Here is a 23143-nt window from a genome sequence, read left to right as displayed (position 1 = left end):
ACAGGAAAAAAATATGCAGTGGTACAACGACCATCGTAATGGCACGTTCCATTTCCAAACGGAAATTATCAACTGTTGCATTTAAGATGTCAATGTACTGCGACAAGCATGTATTTCCTTTATGACTTCATTTGAAGCAGAAACCAAAGTGAATCCCTTCTTGGAGTCAATAACATTTGCAAGTACTTCCAATTTAGTATTCGATGGAGATGTACACAATCAATCGCTGCAATGCAATGGCTGGTCTACATTGAAAAAACCGAAGAAAAATCTTACATGCGGCTCGAAAAAAAGAAGTGTTTATTGCGGGATTCCGAGCTGATGGTTACTACTAGGATCCTGAGACGTTAGAAGAGCACGTCTAAGACCATGCCGGGTGTTCTTAACATGGTTGCAAAGTGTCTATTACTACAGGCCGTTATCAGCCCATCTACGGCAATCTTGATGACACCATGGAATTCCGTTATGAGCGCACACAACGAAAAATTGCAAGACTGTGTGAATTGCGGTACATCGTACATGAAATGTGGGGGTGTGAATTTAAACAATTCTTCATGCAAAATCCAGCAATGGCGACATATCTCAAAATCATCCCTACATGAATCGCAGCCCCTTAAATCCAAGAGATAGTTTTTTTAGAGACAGGACCAATTGTGTGAATTTGTACCATCAAGTCTACGAAAAAGCAGGAGAGAGAATAATATATTTGGATATTGTTTCTTTGTACCCGTTCATCAATAAGTGCGCTAAATACCCTGTAGGACACCCTAGAATTTGTCTACAGGCAAATGAGAATATACGACCAATAAATAAAGTCATTGGCCTGATCAAAATGACGATATTGGCAAGTCGTCACCTTTATCATGGACTCCTTCCATATCGATGCAAGAAGAAATTACTGTTTCCACTGTGTGCTGCTTGTGCCGAAGAAATGAATCCTGCCTCTACAGCAACGTGTACACACAACGATCAGGAGCGATGCCTCACTGGAACATGACTATCGTACGAAATACGAAAGGCAATAGAATTGGGATATCAATCGGTGGAAATCTTTGAAATTTGGGACTATGACATTGAACAATATGATCCCATCACGAAGACAGGTGGTTTGTTCACGGAATACATCAACACGTTTTTAACATCGAAAATGGAAGCTTCTGGATGGCCGGCCAATTATGTCACCGAAGAAGAGAAAGCGAAATTTAAACAAATCGTTTTGGAACGTGAAGGCATTGCTTGGGACCCGGCCAAAATTGAAAATAATCCTGTACGACGAAGTTTGTCTAACCTATATCTTAACTCTCTATGGAGCAAGTTATCGCAACATTCAAACTTTAGCCAGACCACTATTATTGATCGGCCTGAAAAATTTTATGAAAATCTAACTTCCCCGACATTGAACTCAATCAAATTGTACCCATCAATGATACCATGTTGTATGGGTTCTGGGAGTATAACGAACATGATCCTATTCAAAATAAAAAAAAAACAATGTCGTTTTAGGAGCATTTGCAACAAGTCAGGCACGCCTGGAGCTGTACAAGTACTTGGAAATGTTGCAGGAACGTGTATTGTATTTTGATACGGATTTTGTGATATTTACAGAAAAGCCGGGTAGTGAACCATTGAACCTTCCACGTATTGGGAATATTTATCAGACAAAATCGTTTATTATGGACAACGAGCCTACACCCAAGGGAGGAAGGAAGCTAAATATAGGGGATTCGACCTCCAAGACAGCGACAAAAACTTTTTTTTTTGATTGGCAACTTTTTTCGGTGATATTTAAAGGGCGATTTAGCTACTTACAAATCTAGCGACTTTTTGACGCAAATAACCTGTCCATATGTAAAGAAGCATTATTAATTCAAAGTTTCTTTTCTTTTTTTTTAGTTAGCGCAAGCGATGATGAGCTGGGAAGTACAACGTAACCAACCCCCCACAATCTTGCATTGTTATCTGTTACCCTTGCCCTCTAACGGAGAACAATTCCAATCTTCATGTCCTTTAGTTTGCAGAGGTTATGTTGAGAGGCACAAGTAATACAGCATTACCGATAGCAACGAGATTAGCTGTAGAAGAGTAAGCGAAATAGATGTTTGTTATATTTATCCTTTAGGATCTTTTAATTGCTGTGCCCTCTTTCTTTGAAAAAAAGTATAACGTAAGTACTGTAGTGTTAATTATTTCGCAACTATTATGAGTCCAAGATATAAATGAAGGTACCCGAAACAATTTGCAATGATCCCTGAATTCAAGCATTGGTTACTTCCTGTTGACAAAGATGTGAGTAGAACATATTGAGCCTTATGCAGAGTCATTCTGATGCATGGTTAGTGCCATACTAAAGAGTTCGACTAATATATGTTTCCTGCAGTAGTCAGGCTTTTAGTATAACGCTAATGATAAGGCAAAACGACTCTGCATAAGGAAGATTGTTTATTTTACACCTACAACTTTAAAACAATGCTTATAGACAACGAATTTCACAAATAACTTTCTAGCGACTTTTCATTCAAAATTTGATTCATTTCACCTTTCGTTTAGCGACTTTTTGTGCTAACATTTCGGCAACACTGCAAGGTCATGTAGCTTATCACTGAAAAGCGTTATAGTAGGCCTATCCTGATGCTTCATGTAACTCTTGACACTTTAGTTTTGATGATTTTTAATAATATTCAAATTTCATTATTTTGAAGCCTATGAAACTGTGTTAACCCTTTCAATGTCAAATATTTGTGAGCGAAGAAACAAAAATTAATTATACAAATGGTATAATGACTTAACTGCAAGTAGAATTTTAATTTGTAAGTTATTCAACCATGCGCTGTACAGCTATGAAGAATACGAACAGAAATCTTGATGAATTTTGATTGTAGAAAGATTGTTCCATCCTTTAAACTTTTTAGAATATATAAATTTAATGCACAATTGTAGTAATTTGCATAAATACCAAGTTTTAAAACAATAACTTAAGAAAATAAGCATAGTTTGGGAGGGACAAGGTGACCCAGGGCCGCTGCATGATGAATGCTCCCTTGTTCAGATATCCTGGAATCGCCAGTGATCTTAGGAACAAAATTAATTGTCCACAAAGGTCCTCTTAGAAACTTATCACCTTCGATTTATTCGGTCGTTTTCAATGGTATGACATATCAGTGACGTCGTCAGAAATATATGTTGTGAGGCTTCAGTATTTCAAGAACTCAAGGGCAATCCCCAAACATATCTTTGACCAAGAATCAGTACTATAGATTAAGTCCTTAGTCCTATGTCAGTTCCTTAATCTATGTCAGTACCTTCACATTGCTCAGAATTTTTAATAAATGACCTGTCTGTCAGTGTCGTCGACACAAATATATCTGACGGGGAATCGACTAAAGACTGTTCTAGACTAAGGAGTGAAGGCCTTTGAAATAAAGTACGGTTCTCGAATTGATGGATATCACTGAATCATTGAGCTTTACTGGTGAGTCGCGAGTGAAGTCGTCCAATTTTAGCTTGCATTTCGTCGTCTGAGATTCAACATCGCGTATCTCCAATTTTGGTAAATTTGAGTTTTTGATACCTTTAGAATCAGTATAGGATGGTGCACAATCTGATTAAGTAGTATACCTATTTCACGACAAATGGCTCTGTTATTCCCTCAAAGTAATGCTGCGTATATTGAGACAGAAGCGAGTTTTTAAACAGTTTTCTTTATCTCTCCTGTAAAATTGATGAAATGTTACTTACGAGATATTGGTCCTCAGGGCCGGCCGGCCTTAGGTGGTGCGTTGCCCGATTGGGAACATTTTGCTAGGTTCCAGGTTTACAACTAACATGTACCAATGTCTGTAGAACCTATATATATATATATATATATATATATATATATATATATATATATATATATATATATATATATATATATATTGCGCTCTCTCTACAGGTCTAGTGGTTAGCGCGTGCATCTGTGGTGTATATAGTCTTGAGCTTGATTCCAGATGGGGGAACACACAAAATTTAATTTCATAATCACCCCCTTTCATTAATTATCCATCTCCTAAGAACAAGTCCTGGAGAGTCAAATAAAAAATATATTTAAAAATATCATTTTCATTTTATTTAGAATGTTAATAGAGATTTTGGAGTCAGAATCAAAACGTGCGCTTAAATAGTGCGTGAAAGTTAATAGACTCCACATATATAGGGTATATTTCAATATAAAATTATATACAATATATGTAAATCTACAACTAGCAATATTAGGATATCATATCTGAAAAGGACATAGTCATAATACTACTTGTTTTAATGACCTTCGAAATTTTGAAAAGTTGTTAAAACCTAAAATTACGTTTTCAGTCCCCACATTACCAAACACTGAGGGCTTCCGAAAATTTTAATGTTGTTAAGCCGAAACTTTCCGAGGGAGGCCCTCCGTACCTACCCTGAAATGAAATCCTAGCCACGCCACTGTGCATATATTAAATATAGTAAATATCTTTAGTACTATAGAATTTCATACTAATCTATTAAATACAAAGTGTATCAGCAAGCCAATCTAACAAGTTTTGACATATATTTCGAAGAATTGAACACTTTTCGAAAATATAAGTGATGTTTATTGACCCCCTTTATTTTACTTGTAGAACGGTAAATGGATGAAAAACGAAATCACATTAACCGACACCGGAGGAAGTAGACATCTATTTGAGGGAATGATTATCATAGGCGACATCTTAAAGTAGGCCATCTTGTATCTCGTTCGACTTTTTTAAAATAGGAAAGGGATCATTAATATATCAAATTGGGCTAGAACTTTACAATGGTGAAGTACCTAGCAGAAATACAATAAATACAATGGTGAATTCTGTTTCCAGAAGTTTATATTTATAAGACATAATGAAATACACATTGATATGAATTCGTCGGTTCAAAGATTTCTTAACAGCTGTATCTTTTTGAAAAGAATTCAAGTCAGGAAAACCTAATGTACGCTAGTGAGAAAATCGTAGGTAGCTACTTAAATTTATGAAAGGTATAATCAGCTTGAAATCGTTATCGACTGCAGACAAAATGAAATGGTGATCAGAAACTTTTACTTAGTGGGATGTTCAAAATAAAGGAGGGTGTGCACCCAGAATAATGATATACATTTTTACACAAAATCAAAGAAAACAATATTTTTACGCCCAGGGGTGTGTATAAGGAAATTTGGGGCAGTGTTAGGGGTGTTGGAGGTGTGCAGAATACTCCCTGAACATAATATCTATTTTTACAGCAGAAGTTGTAAACGGAAAAAAAGAATGAAACTACTGCAGCATTAAATTCAGAAAATATTTGCTTATGCCCGGAAACATAATCCAATCTATTAATTTATTTGGTAGGGAGAGGGATACTCTCCCTTATGGAGTCCACGTACAGCTCACAGATGACGAGAAGAACCCTAAAACAAGGGGAGCGGGGAAAGGTCAACGCCACGGTCAAGTCCATTTTCGGTTTCTGAGGTGTGGTCTATACTTAGATGTCGTCTGCTACTCCGGGTAAAGTTATATGTGTGCTATTCCGTGGTGTCATTTGAAACCCCCGTGCGAAAAGTGGGCGAGCCCATACCTACGTCACACTACTTCTGCTAGGGTTCTCGTCATCTGTGAGCTGTATGTATCTGTATTGCAATATGTTGTTGTGTGTATTTGACAACCGAGAGTAGCAGAGTGATCTTAACCATACCATAGCCACTTGGACGGGGGCCCGGCGAGCAGAATGGTATGTATTAATTACATGTATTAGGAGCAAAATTTAGTAATAGGGACCACAACATACTTATTCATCTGGGGCCTAATATGCTGTTAAAATGGCACTGGAGAGTAGATTAGACTGGAGTGGAGATAGAGTAGACGGCACTAGAGCGGGGTCCGATTTGGAGCAATCGGTCCAATCGGCTTCAGGCCGACTCTGTTGATCCTTATGCAGAGACGTTTTGATGTATGATTAGAGTCATACTAAAGGTGTAACTACTGCAGGAAACATATGTTAGTCGAACTATTTAATATGGTACTAATCACGTGACAGAACGACTCTGCATAAGGCCCATTGAATGTAAGTAGACGATTTTCTAATATGGAAGACTATAAGAAAAGAAAGTGTGAATACTATGAATGTACTGGCAACACATTGTATTCTAATCTCGTATACAGTTACAAAACTGGCAACACTTTGTTTACAGTTTCATGAGCGGTGTCTTGCATTATGAAATCATGAGATAAATTATTTAATTTATTTTCATGGGCGTTTTCGATCGTTTGGGCTGTGCCCGTCACGATCGATATATTATAGGCCCATGTGATATGCAACGACAAATATAATATAGATGCATATGAATTCACAATGCCAAAAGTTACAGAAACGCAAAAACGAATCATTGTTGAATATATGGAAGATCACCCAGAATTCGCATCAGGGAAATTAGTTAAAGCATATCGTAAAAAGGAGGAAGAGTTTTGGGCTGAATTAGTGCAACTGCTAAACGCTTCGAACGGTCCCGTTAAGACTGAAAAGCAGTGGAGGAGGGTAAGTGACGAACCTAATTACTTGCAACCTCTTTTTAATTCTAGCAGTTGAAAGATAAACTTCTCTCGATGCATGTCAATTGATTGATCAGGAGTAAAAACATTAAAAGTTATATTTTACAAACCGTCTGCTCACGTTTGTAACAAATAACGGATAACGTGATATTAAATTCACTATGTACAGGTAATGACCTAGAAGAAACACCACAAATGTGTACTTGACGTTTATTAACGGGGCTTAGTGGTAGAGTGGCCATCTCGGGTGGAAGGGATCCCTGGTGTGATCCCAAGCCATGATAGTTTGGGGTGGACAATAGTGTGTAGATTGTCCGAGTTCTTTCCACATTGTGCTGCCCAATATTAGGAGTGCGTACATGGCTTTCTTTTGCTTTTCATTCACAACGAAATTGATTTCAGCTGTTACTATTGCATTCATTGATTCCTGGGAGCAGATTCACCGTAGGAAGGCTTCGGCGTTATGGACAGCATCCGGACATATGTCATAAAAACTATAGTGCAAAAGAACACCAACCAACCCGTGCTAAGTGATTACTACACGAAAGAATTGTATCTAACTTGAGTCGGGGCAGGGCAAAGCTACTGCGTCCATGGGAGCAGTCACGTTGTTGACGGTTAGCATGCGCGTAAATAACACGAGTGCCCGCCCATTTTTGGAAAATTAAACTAAACTCCTTTAAAACAATATGGTTGTGTACCTTGTTCTATCTAATCCTCTATCAATCCTATCAAATGTTCTTGTTCCTTTATGAATATTTACCGAAGAAACAGTATAACTGTCAGTAAAAGACATTGAAAACAAAAATAGAAAAATATTCGAATTATCACACCAAAGTGTGTTTGTACTGATCAGTGATGAATAACCACAAATTTCAGTCTTCATTGTTTTAATTGCCTTCATTGTAATGTGTGCAGTGTTATTAAGCGATGTTGTTACAACCTCAGTAGTTGATGTAAAAGTTTTCTCTGCACATTAATCTCTGGAACAAACATAAATATCCACAATGCCTTCGAAGAACAGGTTTCGTCACTGAAAAGTTTCCCTGTCCCCGAACGGATTGCATTTTGTTTGGCCTTCATTTAGGCATTAATGTCACTCATATGCCACAGTTTTCTTGTGTTGGGTCAAGTATACATTAGCATCGCTTGTTAATATTATTACGCAGCCACTACCGTTACAAGAGCTTTCTCGTGGCTGTATGGTTAACGTACGCGTCTTTGGTGCAGAAGAGCAAGGTTCTATATTACTGGTCCCCCTTCCCATTGAGCAGTAATAAAGACAGAAAACAACGTACCCTGCGGGACTCTAACCCGCCTTCACTCGCTGACGCTCGCTCGGCAATTCTGTGTAAATTAAAGGTATAAACTTAAGTATAGAAAGAAACCAACCCAGCTACTAACCTACATGGGGGACCAGTAATCTAGAACCTTCCCGTGCAGGAGACTTCGCTTTGATTCTGTCAGGAGCTCTAGTAGTTGGAACCCCACGTTAAGCTATAGGTCCACGTCTCATATAGCCTCTGTTGTGAAAGGGATGCTAAATGTCAATCAAATTAACCATTTAATGTTATAAATAAATCTTCCTTTACGCGCATAATGTGCCTGCCTTTACAGACGCCCCCGCGTGCCCTGAACCTTATATAAATGCAAAGGTACCTTGTAACCACCTAGTACAGGTTGGTAAGTACTGCATCGGAAGATCGAATTGGCGATGCCAGTGTAAATTAATTCCTTTCTGTCAATTGGATCATTTAGGGTTAAACAAGTTCACTTTTTCGAAACTTCACTTAGGCTCTCATATTTTCTTAAGCCATATTACGAATAGAAGTTAATATACTGTTTGAACTGAAGCAAATTTGTAAGTTATAAATATATACGTAATACTTAATGGCTAAAACGTCACCCATAACCAGTGGCGTATTTACGATCTTGTTTCGGGGGAGCTTTGCTAAATTTTGGGGGCGGCTTTGCCTGAAAATATGAAAATTCTGCAAGATATTTCATATACTTTACTATAGTGAGTAAGATTTCCGGGGGGGCTTAAGCCCGGAAGCCCCCTCCCTCCTAAATACGTCACTGCCCATAACTTGTAGTTTTTGTGATGTGAAGTTCGAGAGATGAGTGGTGATCGGATGAGACAGAGAGAATAAATGGGAATTTAATTTGACAATGGACGTTCCTCAGAAACCATTGTACATACTTTTCTATTCTATAGCCATGAACTCAAGTTGTTACAGTTCTGTTATGTTAAAGGGAAAATAACTCTGCGTACAAAATCTATATATATTGGTACTTCCAAGTATAAATTTTATACTTGATAACAGTTGACACCAAACGGTTGCTCATTCAGTTATTGTAGAAGTGATAAAATCTTCCAAACAAACTGATTAACATTTTACTTCAAGATTGATTATTTCTGGAAGTCACCGTGACTTTACGTTTAAAATTCAGTTACGTTTAGCAAAACTCAACTGCTTATATTTTCATAAGATAACCCATTAGAAGCGGACTCGCTTCTATTCAACCCTGACTATTTGAAACAAATACTGAATGTTGACAGGGTTTATGCATTGCTTGTCCTCTTTACTCAATCCTCATGCTGCTTGGAAAAAATAATCTGATCAGTGTATGTTGTTTGATGTAAGTTGGTCGAAAATACTTACAACAATGGGATCCTTGTTTACTGGACGTTTTAGATAATGTTTACATCCGTTTGCAGTATTACAGATACCCATATCAAACGCATTTTTGTGAAAGATTTTTCTTAGTATAGTTTCACAGTGATAACGACATCTTTGTTAAGTTTCGCTACCAGGAGATAATCATTTTTTTTTCTTCTGGTTCGCTATATCACAGAACTAATATATAATTTACACTTTGTTCCTGCTTTAATTAGGCTTTACACACGTATTCCTTGTTTAATTCGCAGTAGAATTTACAGTATGCTTGTTCTAGAATTACTGTTCCAATAACATTTTTATATCAATTATATCACCGTTATAGAAAACAGCGAGAATATCAACACACACAAATCAGAATTAGCATAACAAGAAAATTGAAAATAGCATACAAATTTAATATGTATAGTGTTTTCCGTATTATTCTGCGGCTAGTGATTACTTTTTATGTAACGCTTATTTGTAAGTTGAGTGACATCCTTAAATATATAATGTACGCGTTGTAGTACTTATAATACTAGGATGATTTTGGAGTAGATTAAGTTTTGTTAAGGGTTCCGATATGGTCATTTCGAAGTTTAAGGTTCGCTTGCATCGTCGAGACTAAGTGAAACAGGAACCTGCAGCCATTAACGTGGTATCAGAACTACATCAGCTTGCATTGGCAATCAAAGGCATTCTCCCACATTAAAGGAAAGATAGTGAACCATTTAGCCACACTGAGGATCGCAAAATTTGTCCGCCGCGGATTCCAATTTCGCTCAGGAATTGTCCATTCATTTCCTTGAGCCAAAAGGGAGTATTCGTGAGACGTTAAACGCGTGCATGTGTATTATATAGATGATTTAAGGCTGTAGATACTACTGTGCACCCCACATATTCCAACGTACATTTAAAAAGCGTTAAAGATTCTGTTTGATTTTGCGTACTAGAATACCAATAGTCCTGTTATACCCTCCCTCCTTCCTTCTTTTTAACTATGAATATAGAATTCGTTTTTTACCATAGAGAGTAGCTTTGGAACAGTGAAATATTACATTCAGTTGAAACAAAATATATATAGTTGTGTCAGATACTTTCCATGTCGCATTTATGTTACATGGTGGAGAGTATACATATTTTAGTATGTACAAGTTTTTTCTTTTCTTTCTTTTTAATAGTGATTTTTTTTTTCTTGGTCTTTGCCGTAGTGTTGGTCTGATTTAAAGAGTGCTAGCAGAGAGAAAGCCGCTGGAATTGTGCCATCCAAAAGGAAGAGTTTGGATGGACAACCTACAGAAATAAAATTAAACGATATTCAAAATAGAATATTGAACATCATCAAAAGAAGTTCGCAAGTGAAAGTTAAACCGGAGGATGTTGATCAGGTGAGCATAATTAGAATTTTGATTAGAAATGTGTAATTCCTAGCTATAGAAGTAATTTTGAAACCTTTGTATGAATAATATAATGGCAGAGTAGTAGCTTCTTCTTAAACCTGTTCAAGGCTACTAGGTTTTTTATTTCCCCAAACAGCAAATTCAACTAATGACTTAAAATATTGCCTATGTACTAGTACTAGCAGTTGCTCACGTGTTTTATAATCAGGGTGGAAAAAAATTATGTTTTTTTTTCTTAATCACTTTTGTTGATTTTTTTTATTTAAATCGATTTTTTTGATTTAAATCAAATCTTTCCTCTCGCGTAATACAAGTCACGAACTGAAAATAAAACATTAGGAATTAATATTAAATGTTAATTATGCCATTTAAGTGAAAGTATTGGGCTTGAATTTAGAATTGATTGCCAGTCGTTAACTTATTTCAATTCCAAATACAGATGCAAGGGTTCGGGAAAAAAGTCTTTATTTGGGGGGGGGCTCGGTTTTTTCTGCTTCGCTTTTTTGCTTGGGAAATTTTGGGCTTTTTTCCAAATTCTGTTTTAAATTGATAAAGCAGGTTTCGTTTCGCTTCTTTACAATACAAAAACTAATTTAAGTAGTAGTCAATGCAAATAATAATACAAAACCTCGAAAATAAACATGAATTTTTGAAAACATATTTCAAACAAATTTAATTCTTAACACATTTTTATTATGAATCCCAAAAAATTAATCCATGTATATAATAAGTTGCAGTTAAGTTTTAACTTTCATATGCATTATAAGCAATATTTTTTATTATGAATTAAAAATATAAAAACAAGGAAAAACTGTTGCATGACATACAGAATTTATTGTACTATGTGTATGAGTTCAAAGAAATAACACATCGGGAAGATAATAATATATTTACTGAACAAACGCACAAAACAAATTTAAGTTTCGAAGCCGTAGCCTTCTCAAAAATAACATGCTCTTCTCTTTGTTTCTTACGCATATCAAGTGGCTAAAGTAGTACAACGGTGGCTTCGCATTCGGGAGGTCATGGGTTCGGTTTCCGCTGCCGACAATCCTGACTGGGGTTTTCCAGTGTTTTCCTCAGTCCTACAAAGCAAATGCCGTGTTGGCACCTACTAAAACAGGCCCTGGCCGATACCTTCCCAAATCCTTTCCATGTTGTTGTTAGATATCCAGTATAAAATAGCCTCTGAGCTGCATCTGGTGATTGTTAAATAAATAAATATCATTCCCTCGTCAATCTGTTATAGCCTATAAGTTTATTATGTCTGACTTCCGAGACTTTCATAAACATTCGTACTAGAGTAACAATGAAAAATAATCATTGTTTTATTACAATTCAACGTATTACTTTAAAAGACTGAAAAAATGCAATCTTTGTATGGGACGCTCAAAAATCACCTAATTTGTTAATGCATCTTTTGCTTCCACCTTTGCTACCCCTAGAGAAACTTCTTTGAAATAGAACAGAAATGTTGAAAATGTATTTTCTATTTCTATTTATTTATTACATACGTAATAATCTGTTACCACCTATCAGTTGCTTCAGACCTGCAAAATCGGTAAAGTCCCAAATTCTGTAATGCACTGACTGTTCCTTAAGCTTGTTTAGAGTCAGGAAAGTACTGAATTTTCTGTTCATGGATCATAAGCATAATACTGTTCATCTGAGCGTTTGGTTCCCAAGGCTCTGGAATATATAACTACCATCACGGTTTACCCAGTCCTGAAGGTTTCTGAATTTTTAACAAGAATTCAACATGTCATTACGGAACTTTCCCTTAAAAAAAAACGAAATACATTTAAATCAAGCACAACAAACATGAGTGGTTAGCTTTTCCGCTTGTATTGGGAAATCCGGGATTCAGTCCCGCATTCGACCATTCCGACAAAAGTTCTTAATTCCATCTGCGAATGTAGAGATAGTGCGTGTACTGTGATTCCTGGCTGATTTCACTTCTTGTTTTTTTAAATTGTTGTTATTACTAATTACCAGCAATGACGGATTTGCGGAAGGGGTTAGGGTGGGGGTGTCTTTCGGACTGAAGCCTGTTCTCCGAAATTACGGAATTTCTAAAACAAACAACATTTTAGTTATGTCTTTACTCATAAACTTCAACCTCCCCTCAAATGAAAATCAGGCATTTGAAAAAAAAAAAAACTAATCATTAATAAGAAAAAACTCTCCCAAAACACTTTTCTAAATCCGTACTGATTATTTGTATAAAATGGTCTTTAAGGTTGCATCCGGAAGATTATTGCTACATCATTACACAGCCACAGTATAACAAAAATGTGAAAGTATGCTCTGACGGATACATTGAAAAACATAAGTTTAACTATGTGCTAGAAACTAGAGTACTAAGCCCAGGAAATGAAACACGAATAACTAAAAATGAAATGATCTAAAGAAGAAAAAAATGTCGATAACTCAGAAGTTAAAATAAAGTTATATAGCCTCTAAAATTGCTCTCAAATACTACGTATGTAATGTTTAATTCATAAAACATGTGCTCCATCCATCATGATGGTGAATTCTAGAGGGAAATATGGCATTTAGGTCATGAAATCTTGTTTAACTATAGAGTATACTATAAGAAAGCTATTTAGATATAAAAATCATGAAAATGAAAAAGGCCAAAATTTCCGTTTTTTCCCTAAAAAGCCTGATTTTTATGTGAAAAAAACATCAATTCAAAAAATCCGGAAAAATTTTGCATCTCTAATCACAAACAATATTTCTTAAGCACTAAGGAAAAAGTACGTCGACGTTTATCTATATGATACTTTTTTTTTTTCACAAAAGTTATTCATATTTGGCAGGGGCATACCTAAAAAAAAAAAAAAAAAAAAAAAATAACTAGCTTGCGGCACGAATTACATATAAAATACGCAAATTTCCCCTAAAGTTACAAAATTTAAAGATGATTTAAGTTTTGGAGAGCGAATCGGAGACCCTTTTATAAATACGCCCTTATTATCTGGGAACAAACAAACAGACGTGCACATAAAAGAATTTTCGTCTTAAATGTCCATGGTGATTTTCTCGTTGGAATAGTTAACGATTTAAAAACCTTATGTTACGGATAAGAAAGCAGAATTCCTCTGTTACCCGTTAAAAACTGGATTTTCCCTAATCATTCTTCATGAAACACTCGTTTTCATACTGTGCTGTACATACATTTGAATCTTATTGTATTATGATTATCTTCCATAATTGAAATAACACAACAGAGGCTGGATATTACTTATTTTCACTTTAAATTAATTTCGGAATTTGACTTAAATCAACGATTTTTATTTATAAAAATCAAGTGATTTAAATCAGACTGATTTAAATCAATCCACCCTTTTTATAATGATCAATAATTCTCTCCCTCTATATCGCTTATGTTGAATTCGTGAAAGATAAAAAAAAAAAAAAAAAATGTACTCTCTGATCTAAAGGTTTCCAAAATACCAAATTTCGTGCCATTACGTTTGGCAGTTTAAAAGGAACGTGTGATAATATCGAGTCTTGAGAACACAAATGCCATATGTCCAATTTTTCTCAATATTGACTTTGTCGGCTATTTCAATACCTTGATACCTGGTATGTCAGGTGCACAAATATCAAATGTCCACTGTAAGTAGCTCCTTGATAATACAAAGTGAACAGTTGTCGCAAAGCTCAAATTCTCTGTTTTGCTACGGCACACATATTACTTAGAAACAGCCTCCTGAAAAATTTAGAAAACTGGACATATGAGATTTGTGCTCTCAAGACTCCATATGTACCCGTACGGATGAATTTCCAAAATTCTGTTAAACGTCTGGAAATTGTATACGTATCACTGTGGGAAGAAAACCATTAAATAGTAACAGCTTTTGTGTGATCTTAGGTCAAATGCCGGAAAGTAGAAGAATTAAGGGTTCTTCTTCTTTAGGGTTGTATTATTTCTAACTTCCAGGCAATAAATGTGTTTAAGAAGCCTCCTAGCAACTCTATAAATTAAGCAAATTATTATTATTATTATTATTATTATTAAGTATAACCACTCTTCAACCCCCTATACACACAGAGAAAAAGAAATCGGGCCCCTCACTCGGTAATTGGATTTCGAGGATAATATGATCAATCAGTCAGTCAATGGTGTTTTGCATTTATGTACACAGGGTGTGGCAGACAAAACGCATGTTGTTGGCAGATCCAATAAACAGCAAAAAGGAGGGTGACTAAACTAGGTAGGTTATGTTATGCAATTTTAATAGTAAGTATCTATGGCCCCGTATGTACGACGTTGAAAATTATTTCAAAAGTAGTAAGTTTGTAATTACTGTTTAACGTCTTTTACGCGAACAGTTTTTTGTGGGGCATAATGAAAACATTCCTGGTCGTAATATGATTCACAAATGGGTTAAAGAGAGTTCAAAACAAACAATAAACACAGTTTGTGGTGAAAAAGAAAAAAAAAATCATGGCTTTTTTGCCTGTGTACGTGCACGTGTAAATGTGATGGTGGAAATATGGGAAGAGCACTTCAGAATTTATATAAGAATGTTAAGAATAGATTTTTAAAAAAGGAGAGAGGGGGCGTCACTTGATACTCTTTAAAAAAGGGGGGAAGCACTTGGACGTTAGCATTATAGCCTGGAAAAGGAAAGGGAAATTATGTTATCTTCAATTATTGCTTTTCTCAAACAGATTTTAAAAAAGGCTACCCACTTTTTATGTAGCAGCAAAGTATTAAACATAGCGTCTGTTGGTTGTCATTAACAAATGTCTTTAGCTTCACAATCTGATCAAACAGACGCCCTGTATTAAGATCACAATTATTATTTTCATGAAGCCACTTAGCAGTACATTGTACCTCATCCTAAAAAACTGATGACTGTAATAATGCCTAATCAAAATCTGCGAGCTCAGAGATAGATTCAGTCCATTTCGTCAACTAATTTATAATGTATTCATAAAATAACATTTAAAAGTCCGAGATTTCTATTCAATTAGCGAGAATATCCTTACCCCGCAGTGAATCCGAGTTAATCCCAATTTCTCGTGACATATGGTAACCCCATCTACATAGGAACTTCGTCAGCATTTTTCAGATCCCTTGCTGTAAAAAAAATGTAATTTCGTGCCTCATAAATGTTACAGATGCCTATACTCTTTCCAGCCTTAGAAAAAAGTAGATGTAAACAAACCCACCTGACTACCAGTGGGTCGATAACCAGTGATTGGTTGTTGGACTTACTGCACTAGTATCCTACCGCAATATAATCCCTACTAAAATAATAATTTCAAATAAAGATATCTGAATTTATCCTGCATTTTGTGATAATAAACGCAATATATATAATATTTAACAACAGATGTAGCTTTATTTCAACCTCACGAGTATTTGGACATATAGTATTTACTGCGCATGCGTATGCGTTCGCGCACCTACCCCACTCATTTAAAATTATAGCAGAAGCAGTTTCGTGGCGACGATATGTGACAATAATCCATTTTCGTCTCGTGTTATAAAACACAAAAGAGGACACAGGAACAGTGGTAAGCTCGTTTATATGAGGATTTAAGAAAATACCTATTTCCAATATAGTGTCAGTGCGTTAATTATTTACCAACCAACTATATAGCCTTAACATTGTGGAAATTATGCGACGACAGTAAGCTTGCAGACGATCTTGCTGCTCACGTCTCTGGCTGCCGAAACACGTGTGAGCCGTGGAGTAATACATTTCGCTTTGTTTATGTCTACCTTGTTCTAAGGCTGGAAAGAGTTTACATGAATATGATTATAATGCCTTGAACGTGAATAAGAACTTGAATCCAGCATAATCAGGAAACGTAATTGCAGTGTGTAATGTGACATAACTAATATAGTCACTGAAGAAAAAAAGTATCGTGCATCAGTTACACAGTTATTATATTATAGTTTATTTATTTATATGTTGAACAATTTTCAAGATCGAAATAAAGTGAAAAAGCATTAAGATATTTTTAACAAGAATTGACTATCCCATTCATAATTTTCATTTAACAATATCATTGATAATTTTTCTTTATTTTGTTTCAGTATCTTCATTACTTTTATGATATCACTGCCTTTGTCTCTCTCTACAGCTTCAAGTTGAACGCAAAGTTATAAACTTGGATTCAACAACCATCGCTCTTGATTCATCTCAAGATAAGTTCGAAACTTTAAATAATGTTGTCCCTCAGGAACAGGATCCAAAACTCTCCCCTGGCCACTTGAACGCATTGGAGTATTATGAACAGTATAATACCAGAAAATTAGGTAAGCTATTGTAGCTTAAGTTTTGACTTGTAAAATTTTTCCAATTTTCTTTGACTTTTACTTACTTACTGTACAGAATAGTCTTAAAAGTTATATTATCGTAATATTTAATCTTGTCAGTAATTTGCCGTTTGGCATTCTTCTTAAAAACGTACAGCATGAAGATCTAATTACATTTTGAGAAGGTACAGTTCTAATCAACGGCACTGGGTGTCACTTGAGAATAAGAAGTGTGCATTCAGTGAGACGAATAAATCAATTAAGATGACGACGTGACATCAAGCATGATCTTGGTGAATATGATTATTATTTTCAAATGATTCAATGCAACTTCATCAAAACCTGTTGCATGAAATATTAACAACTTTGAAACTACACAGTTTAGAGATTGCTTAAAGTAATACATTAAGCGATAAATGCATACAACTACAAACTTAAAGTAGGGCCTGGTTTTTACAGAGGACTATATAAACATCCTTATTAGTATGGGTTGTTCTTTACCAGAGCTGAGAACTGTTCAATTATGTGGCACTCAGACTAAGTAAATTCAGAATTAAATACATATATTATGCAGGGTGAGTCAGAAACACTTGACGTTTTTGAAAATAAAATAACACTTTAGAGGAAGTGTAAATATTTATTTTTTCACAAAGAACTTTTTTTTTTTTTTTTTTTTTTTTTTTTCATGAAGAATTAATATGTACCGCTATTTCTTCAGAGTACAACGTAGCATTTCGTTAAGTGTCCACCAAGCAGATTAACATACCCCTGTAGTCTGTCGGAGGAAATGGCGCACCATACTGGCACTTTTGCGCTATGCGTAAGACGCTCCATCAATTTACGTGAGTTGTTTGCAGCCCAAAAACGACAGTTCTGTTTATTTACATACCCGGACAACTGGAAGTGGACCTCATCTAACATAAGTAAGCTGTTTATAATGTCATGTTCAACTTGCAGATGCTCCAAGAACTCGTCGCAAAATTGAAGTAGTTTCGTCTTGTCCCGTTCAGTAAGCTCATGGACAGCTTGAATCCTGTAAGGATGGTAGCAAAGATCCTGCGGATCGTGCAGAATGGTGCAGGATGGTGCAGAATGTAGCGAATGCTGGTAATTCCCAACCCAAGTGCGATAGTTTGTCGCTGAGCTTACTCTTGAGGACTACGCAAGATCACGTTCCGTACACGATTCGTGTTGCATGGTGGGTGTCCTAAAAATATTCATGATTAGCTATATCTGTATTTTCTCTTGAAATTTTCTTTATTTATATTTACAACTTCCACGTTTCAAAATTTCATCGTTATGAAACTGTTATAAAATACTTGTTCATTTACAGCTATTTTTATTCCTAATAGTAATACTCTCCAAACAGAGAAATGACTGAATGCAGAATGCTGCTGCATAATACAGAACTCCACCGTACGTAAACGTAATCGAATATGGGCGGCAAATTGTATTGTATTGTTTTTCTTTTTTAATTTTGTTTTATTCATTTTTTTTTATTTTTTAAGTTTTACCTATCACGTTTTTACCCTTTAAGCTAAAGATGATGACAAATAATTGATGGTAATAAACGAATCTTAAAAAAAAAAAAAAAAAAACACATAAGACCGATCCCCGCATCAAAAAATTCAAGCCGTGTCGAAATTGTCATGTGATCGCCAGCCCTAATATATTTGCACCGTCATGTGTCAGTCGCTTGCTGATAATAAGATCGAGGTAGACACGTGACTAGCATGAGCAATACGCGAGAAGTGCATTAAGCACCAGCTGAAAGGATTTATGGATAGTGTGTTAAGTTGAAAGATAGTATGAAGCTAGATATTAAGGAAGTGGTCAGTAACAACCCGGATTGAATTGGGTTTTCTTAACAACCTACCCCACTGGCAGATTTTGTTTCTGTGGTGATTTTTTTTTTTTTTTAAGCTGCTGAGTAAGTTAAATACTCACGCCCCATTTTATGCTCTAAATATAATTACATAGTAAATTGTACATTATGTAGAGATCATAATATTGACTGAAAATACTTCATATATTTCAGAATCTTTCCTTGGTGAAGATTCCCTCCCTCAGTTGCAAGTTCTTGAGCCAACAAGTGCTGTCGAAAGCATTCAGGCAGGAGCAATGGCTGTATTGAATAAGATAGCAACAACTACAGGCACTAAGGAGTCGATTCACCATAAGCATCTGCAGACTGTTGAGACATTGGCTGAAACAGAAACCAAAGCTGGAGGTATGTTAAACACGCTTGCTGCTGTATTGGCTACATGGACCAGTTTACCTGAATAGATGCTTGCAGATTTATGTGAAGAATGAATTGGGAAATATTTAATAGGTTTTTGGTATTTATTTTTAATTTTATATTATATTCTGCCTCAACCAGTCTCAAGTCTGAAAAATATTGCCTTCCAGCAACTATAATGTCTGAGAAAGCTATGAAGCTTGGTCTATCTAATTTGTCATTTAGTTTGTATGCCTGAGAGTTATACATAGTGAGTACGTTACTGTGTACTCCACTTTGTTATGTTGTAGTTTTGCTTATTGTAGCTGCACACTAAAGTACAACTTGTGTTGTTCCTTTGATATTTAAGGGCAACTAACACATTTCAATTGTAATGTTCTAGTCAGACCTAGTGAATCTTGTTAAAAAGCATCTAGTCTTGAAGCTAGTGATAGTAAGTAGCTATGCAAAAGTTAGTATTATTTTTGATTGAAATCAAGTAAAGACTTGAATACAAGTGAATCACTGTTCACACTAAAACGTGAAGCTTTCTGTTCGGTGTTACAGTGGACTCTCGAGTATCCGGCCTAATGTGACGGAAGGGCAGGCCGGATAGACCGGAGTTCTATGAACTCATTTCTTTATGAACATTGAGCATACCCCAAGAACAATTTACAAATACAGTACTGTACGCATTGTACAGCTATAATCAGAAAGAGCAGCCAAGCGTACTGTATTGAGGTCCGTTACACACTGACGAAACAATGAACAAGGAGCAGAACGCTGCTCTTTTCCTGTCACAACTTGTATTTTGCACACGACACGTAGGAGGATCGTAGCAGACACCCGCTTCCAATGCCTTGACAATGTTGCTAATGGAACGCCTTGCCTTCCTCATTTAACTACGATAAAAGAAAACTAGGTCGGATAGTCGCGAGCCGAAGGATACTCGGGGTTACTGTACTTGAAAAAGAATGCTCCAGTAATATCTTAAAAACAAAAGCATAGTGCTTCCTTAAAAAATGGTCAATATGTGTGTCTGTGTGTATACAATTGTCGAGACTAATGTTAAAATACAATGACTACTTAAGGGTGAATCCTTCCTCAATATTGTCAGAGTAGAAGAGATGTCTTCCGTAAACAGCTATACATGTTTTATGTAGTGTTTTTGTTATACATATATATATTTTTATTTTCCAAGCTACAATTTGTAGTAACATTAATGAAATACATAGACAATGACAATAATGAAATGTAAAGATGTTGTAATGGAGAAGGAAGCAAAAGATCTGAACAAGTAATTTCCGAAAAGCTATGCAAATCAACCAAATTAAAAAATACATATATATTTATTATATTTGTAGGATCGAATTTTAAAACTGAAAAAACATTCGGATGAATTTTTACAAAGGAATGAAGATAGGCCATATTGTATAAAGGAATACTAGTCAGTAGATTAACATTTTACGTTGGTAGACAACAGAAACAAAACATTGATAAAATAACATTGTAGTCATCTCTAGTAGAACGTGGTGATCAGACCAATGTTGTAGCGTTGTACCGAAAAGCTACTTCAGAACGAAGTATTCTTTGTTTCCACGCAAAAAGGGTGATTTCTTTTTCCTTTTATGGAATTAGTATTAAAATTAGAATGGATAGTATTGCTGTGTTGCATGATACTATCCCTAATTGTTACGTATTAATATCATACCTGATTACTAAAGTAATTATTTATCATCACTAAAAAGGGAAGTTACATTTGTATTTCCGAAAGCTATTTTATGTTGGTGACTGTACTTGATGAAGTCAGGTACAATCAGGAGGTCATTTGATGAGACAACTGGAAACCAAGTGACAGGTCAGTGAGACATTTTTATGTTCTTATCTTGAACAGATAAAAAACTTACGCATAATTAGAAAAGTAGTCCCTCGTTTCTTTTACTTTACATGTAACTTACGAACCAAAGGCCTGCACACTATAATATTTCACAAGCGTCTGTAATATATTATGCTCTACCACTATATCAAATTTGATGTAGATCGATTGACTTTAGATGAACTCGTACGATATATAGTGTCCTTGTAGTAATGTATCTTCCTATATTTTTTAAGGAAAAATGAAATTAGGGACAAAAAAAAAAGAATAGGGTAATAAGCGACGTGAATTTATTCTACAGAAACTTATTTCAAGTAACAATGTGGAATAAAAGAGAAAACTTATTTTAGTAATGAAAATTGAAATTAAATGAAATGAAATGAAATTTTGAGTTTTACGTCCCACGGATATGCCGGTTAGGCTAAAGGAGACGGTGATAATGAGTAATGACTGAAATGGTGGAATGAAGAAAGCGGGAGGAAACGGGAAAACCCCGAGAAAACCCACGCACACGGTGTTTGTCCACCACAAAGTTCACTTGGCGGGAGCAGGGTTTGAACCCGAGACCCCTAGGTAATGAAAATTGAAAGAAAAGAAAGTTCTAGAATTAAAAAAAAAAAAAAAAAAAAACACATAATAATAGTTACATTTTCCTCCTCCCCTAGGCGGTGGAATTTTCAAAATTTCTGCGAGTGAATGCGTATTCTGTGAATAAGCTATTCCTAGTTTAAAACGAAAAATGAATCTTCTATTTCTCCGAGTAATAAACAGAAGTTGCAGCTTAGTTATGAATAAAAGTCTGAATTACCTAGCGAGATAGCATTAGACATTTGTTTTATATTGATGTTTCATTTTCAAATGTTGTAAATACAGCTGTAAAATAATATGATGCAGTAGTACACTTTTGAAAAGCTACTGCAAAATCATAATAAAAGGTACGAGCTACGACACTAAATTTTCTCGCCCCCATTTTATTAAATTAGGTCATGTCATACTGAAATTATTACTGTGAAATATTTATTTGAAAATTACGAACTAAAGTACAATATTCAATTTCGTTGAACTTCGTCATAAGATTTTTTTTTTTTTTTTTTTTTTTTTGTGTGTGTGTGTGTGTGTTTTTAATGAATGTGGATACCATAATTTATGAAATATTTATGAAACGTTAGCCCTTCTGAATTTTTAATTTGAAGGAACTTTTGCCATATTGTAGGGTTATTAATGAAATATTAGTTGTTCAAAACAAATCTTTCAAAAAGAACGTATCCCAAGTGAAAACTACTCTGTGGATTTTATCATGAGAAATAACTTACACTAGATTTTAGGTTGTCAATGAAACATTTATTTGTGAAACATGTTTTTTGGGAAGATCAGTTCGGATATACTTATTTCCAAGAGTAAACTACCCGTTTTGATATTTTCTCGGGACAATGACTTATACTACATTATAGGATTGTTACTCGGTTTGTGAAGTAACAATACTTTAAAATCGTTTTCAGGAAATTCGTATTTTTATTATTATTATTATTATTATTATTATTATTATTATTATTATTATTATTATTATTATTATTATTATTATTATTACTTTCATCCTCCAGTAAACTACCCTTATTTTCGGAGTAGAAAGAAAATTCGAGGAAAAACCCCTAGAGAATTTTATATAAAACTTTAGTCTAAAATTTGGTCTGGATATATTGACTAGTATGACATCTAGGCGAGTGTACATACATCGGAATGATTAGACATCCAGAAATAACTTTTTTCAGCCTGTAGAGGCCATGAAACGTGTACATCTGTTAAAATCTTCAATATATATTGTTCACGATCACCGTACTTTTTTTGAGCTCCTTTGTGGCTAAGCGGTTAGAACACGCGCCTTTGGCGTGAAAACTCGGATTCGATTCCCGGCGGGAGCTCGTGTGGTTCGGATTCCACGTTAAGCTGTAGGTCTACGTCTCATATAGTCTCGTTGCTGAAAGGAATGCTAAACTCAAGATTACATCCCATATCTCTCTAATGTCGTTGCTCGAAAACAAGAGAGTATTTGTCATTTCACAAGGGAATAGAAAGAGTATGCAGGTTTTAACAGTATATGCATGAATAAATTACATTCTTAATTTATATTCAAATTTTA

General features: G+C 35.3%; 1 protein-coding gene across 2 annotated transcripts; it reads left to right on the top strand.

The window, feature by feature from the left end:
• Positions 1-6190: 6190 nt before the first annotated feature.
• On the top strand, positions 6191-22363 carry LOC145688003 (uncharacterized). Of its 2 annotated transcripts, XR_014131824.1 has the most exons (5): positions 6191-6555; positions 10441-10617; positions 16738-16912; positions 18951-21355; positions 21580-22363. XR_014131824.1 is itself a non-coding variant. In XM_081761665.1 (4 exons), the coding sequence occupies exons 1-4, from the start codon at positions 6373-6375 to the stop codon at positions 19196-19198; spliced, it is 783 nt and encodes a 260-aa protein (XP_081617791.1). In that variant the 5' UTR covers positions 6191-6372; the 3' UTR covers positions 19199-22363. The 2 variants fall into 2 exon arrangements, 1 of the variants encoding a protein (XP_081617791.1); XM_081761665.1 differs by having other exon boundaries at positions 18951-22363.
• The last annotated feature ends 780 nt before the right edge of the window (positions 22364-23143 follow it).

Source organism: Thermobia domestica, chromosome 6 (genome assembly GCF_964235325.1).
Source record: "Thermobia domestica chromosome 6, izTheDome1.hap1.1, whole genome shotgun sequence".
NCBI classification, from domain to species: domain Eukaryota; kingdom Metazoa; phylum Arthropoda; class Insecta; order Zygentoma; family Lepismatidae; genus Thermobia; species Thermobia domestica.
Note: the sequence above shows the minus strand (reverse complement) of the source record. Positions and strands in the feature narration are given on the sequence as shown.

Bases quoted from the DNA above. Each gene is read 5' to 3' on its own strand.
- LOC145688003 (XM_081761665.1), top strand. From the start codon at position 6,373: ATGCCAAAAGTTACAGAAACGCAAAAACGAATCATTGTTGAATATATG. The intron at 6,556-10,440 runs GTAAGTGACGAA...TCTTTGCCGTAG, and splicing joins CTGAAAAGCAGTGGAGGAGG to TGTTGGTCTGATTTAAAGAG. The intron at 16,913-18,950 runs GTAAGCTATTGT...CATATATTTCAG, and splicing joins GTATAATACCAGAAAATTAG to AATCTTTCCTTGGTGAAGAT.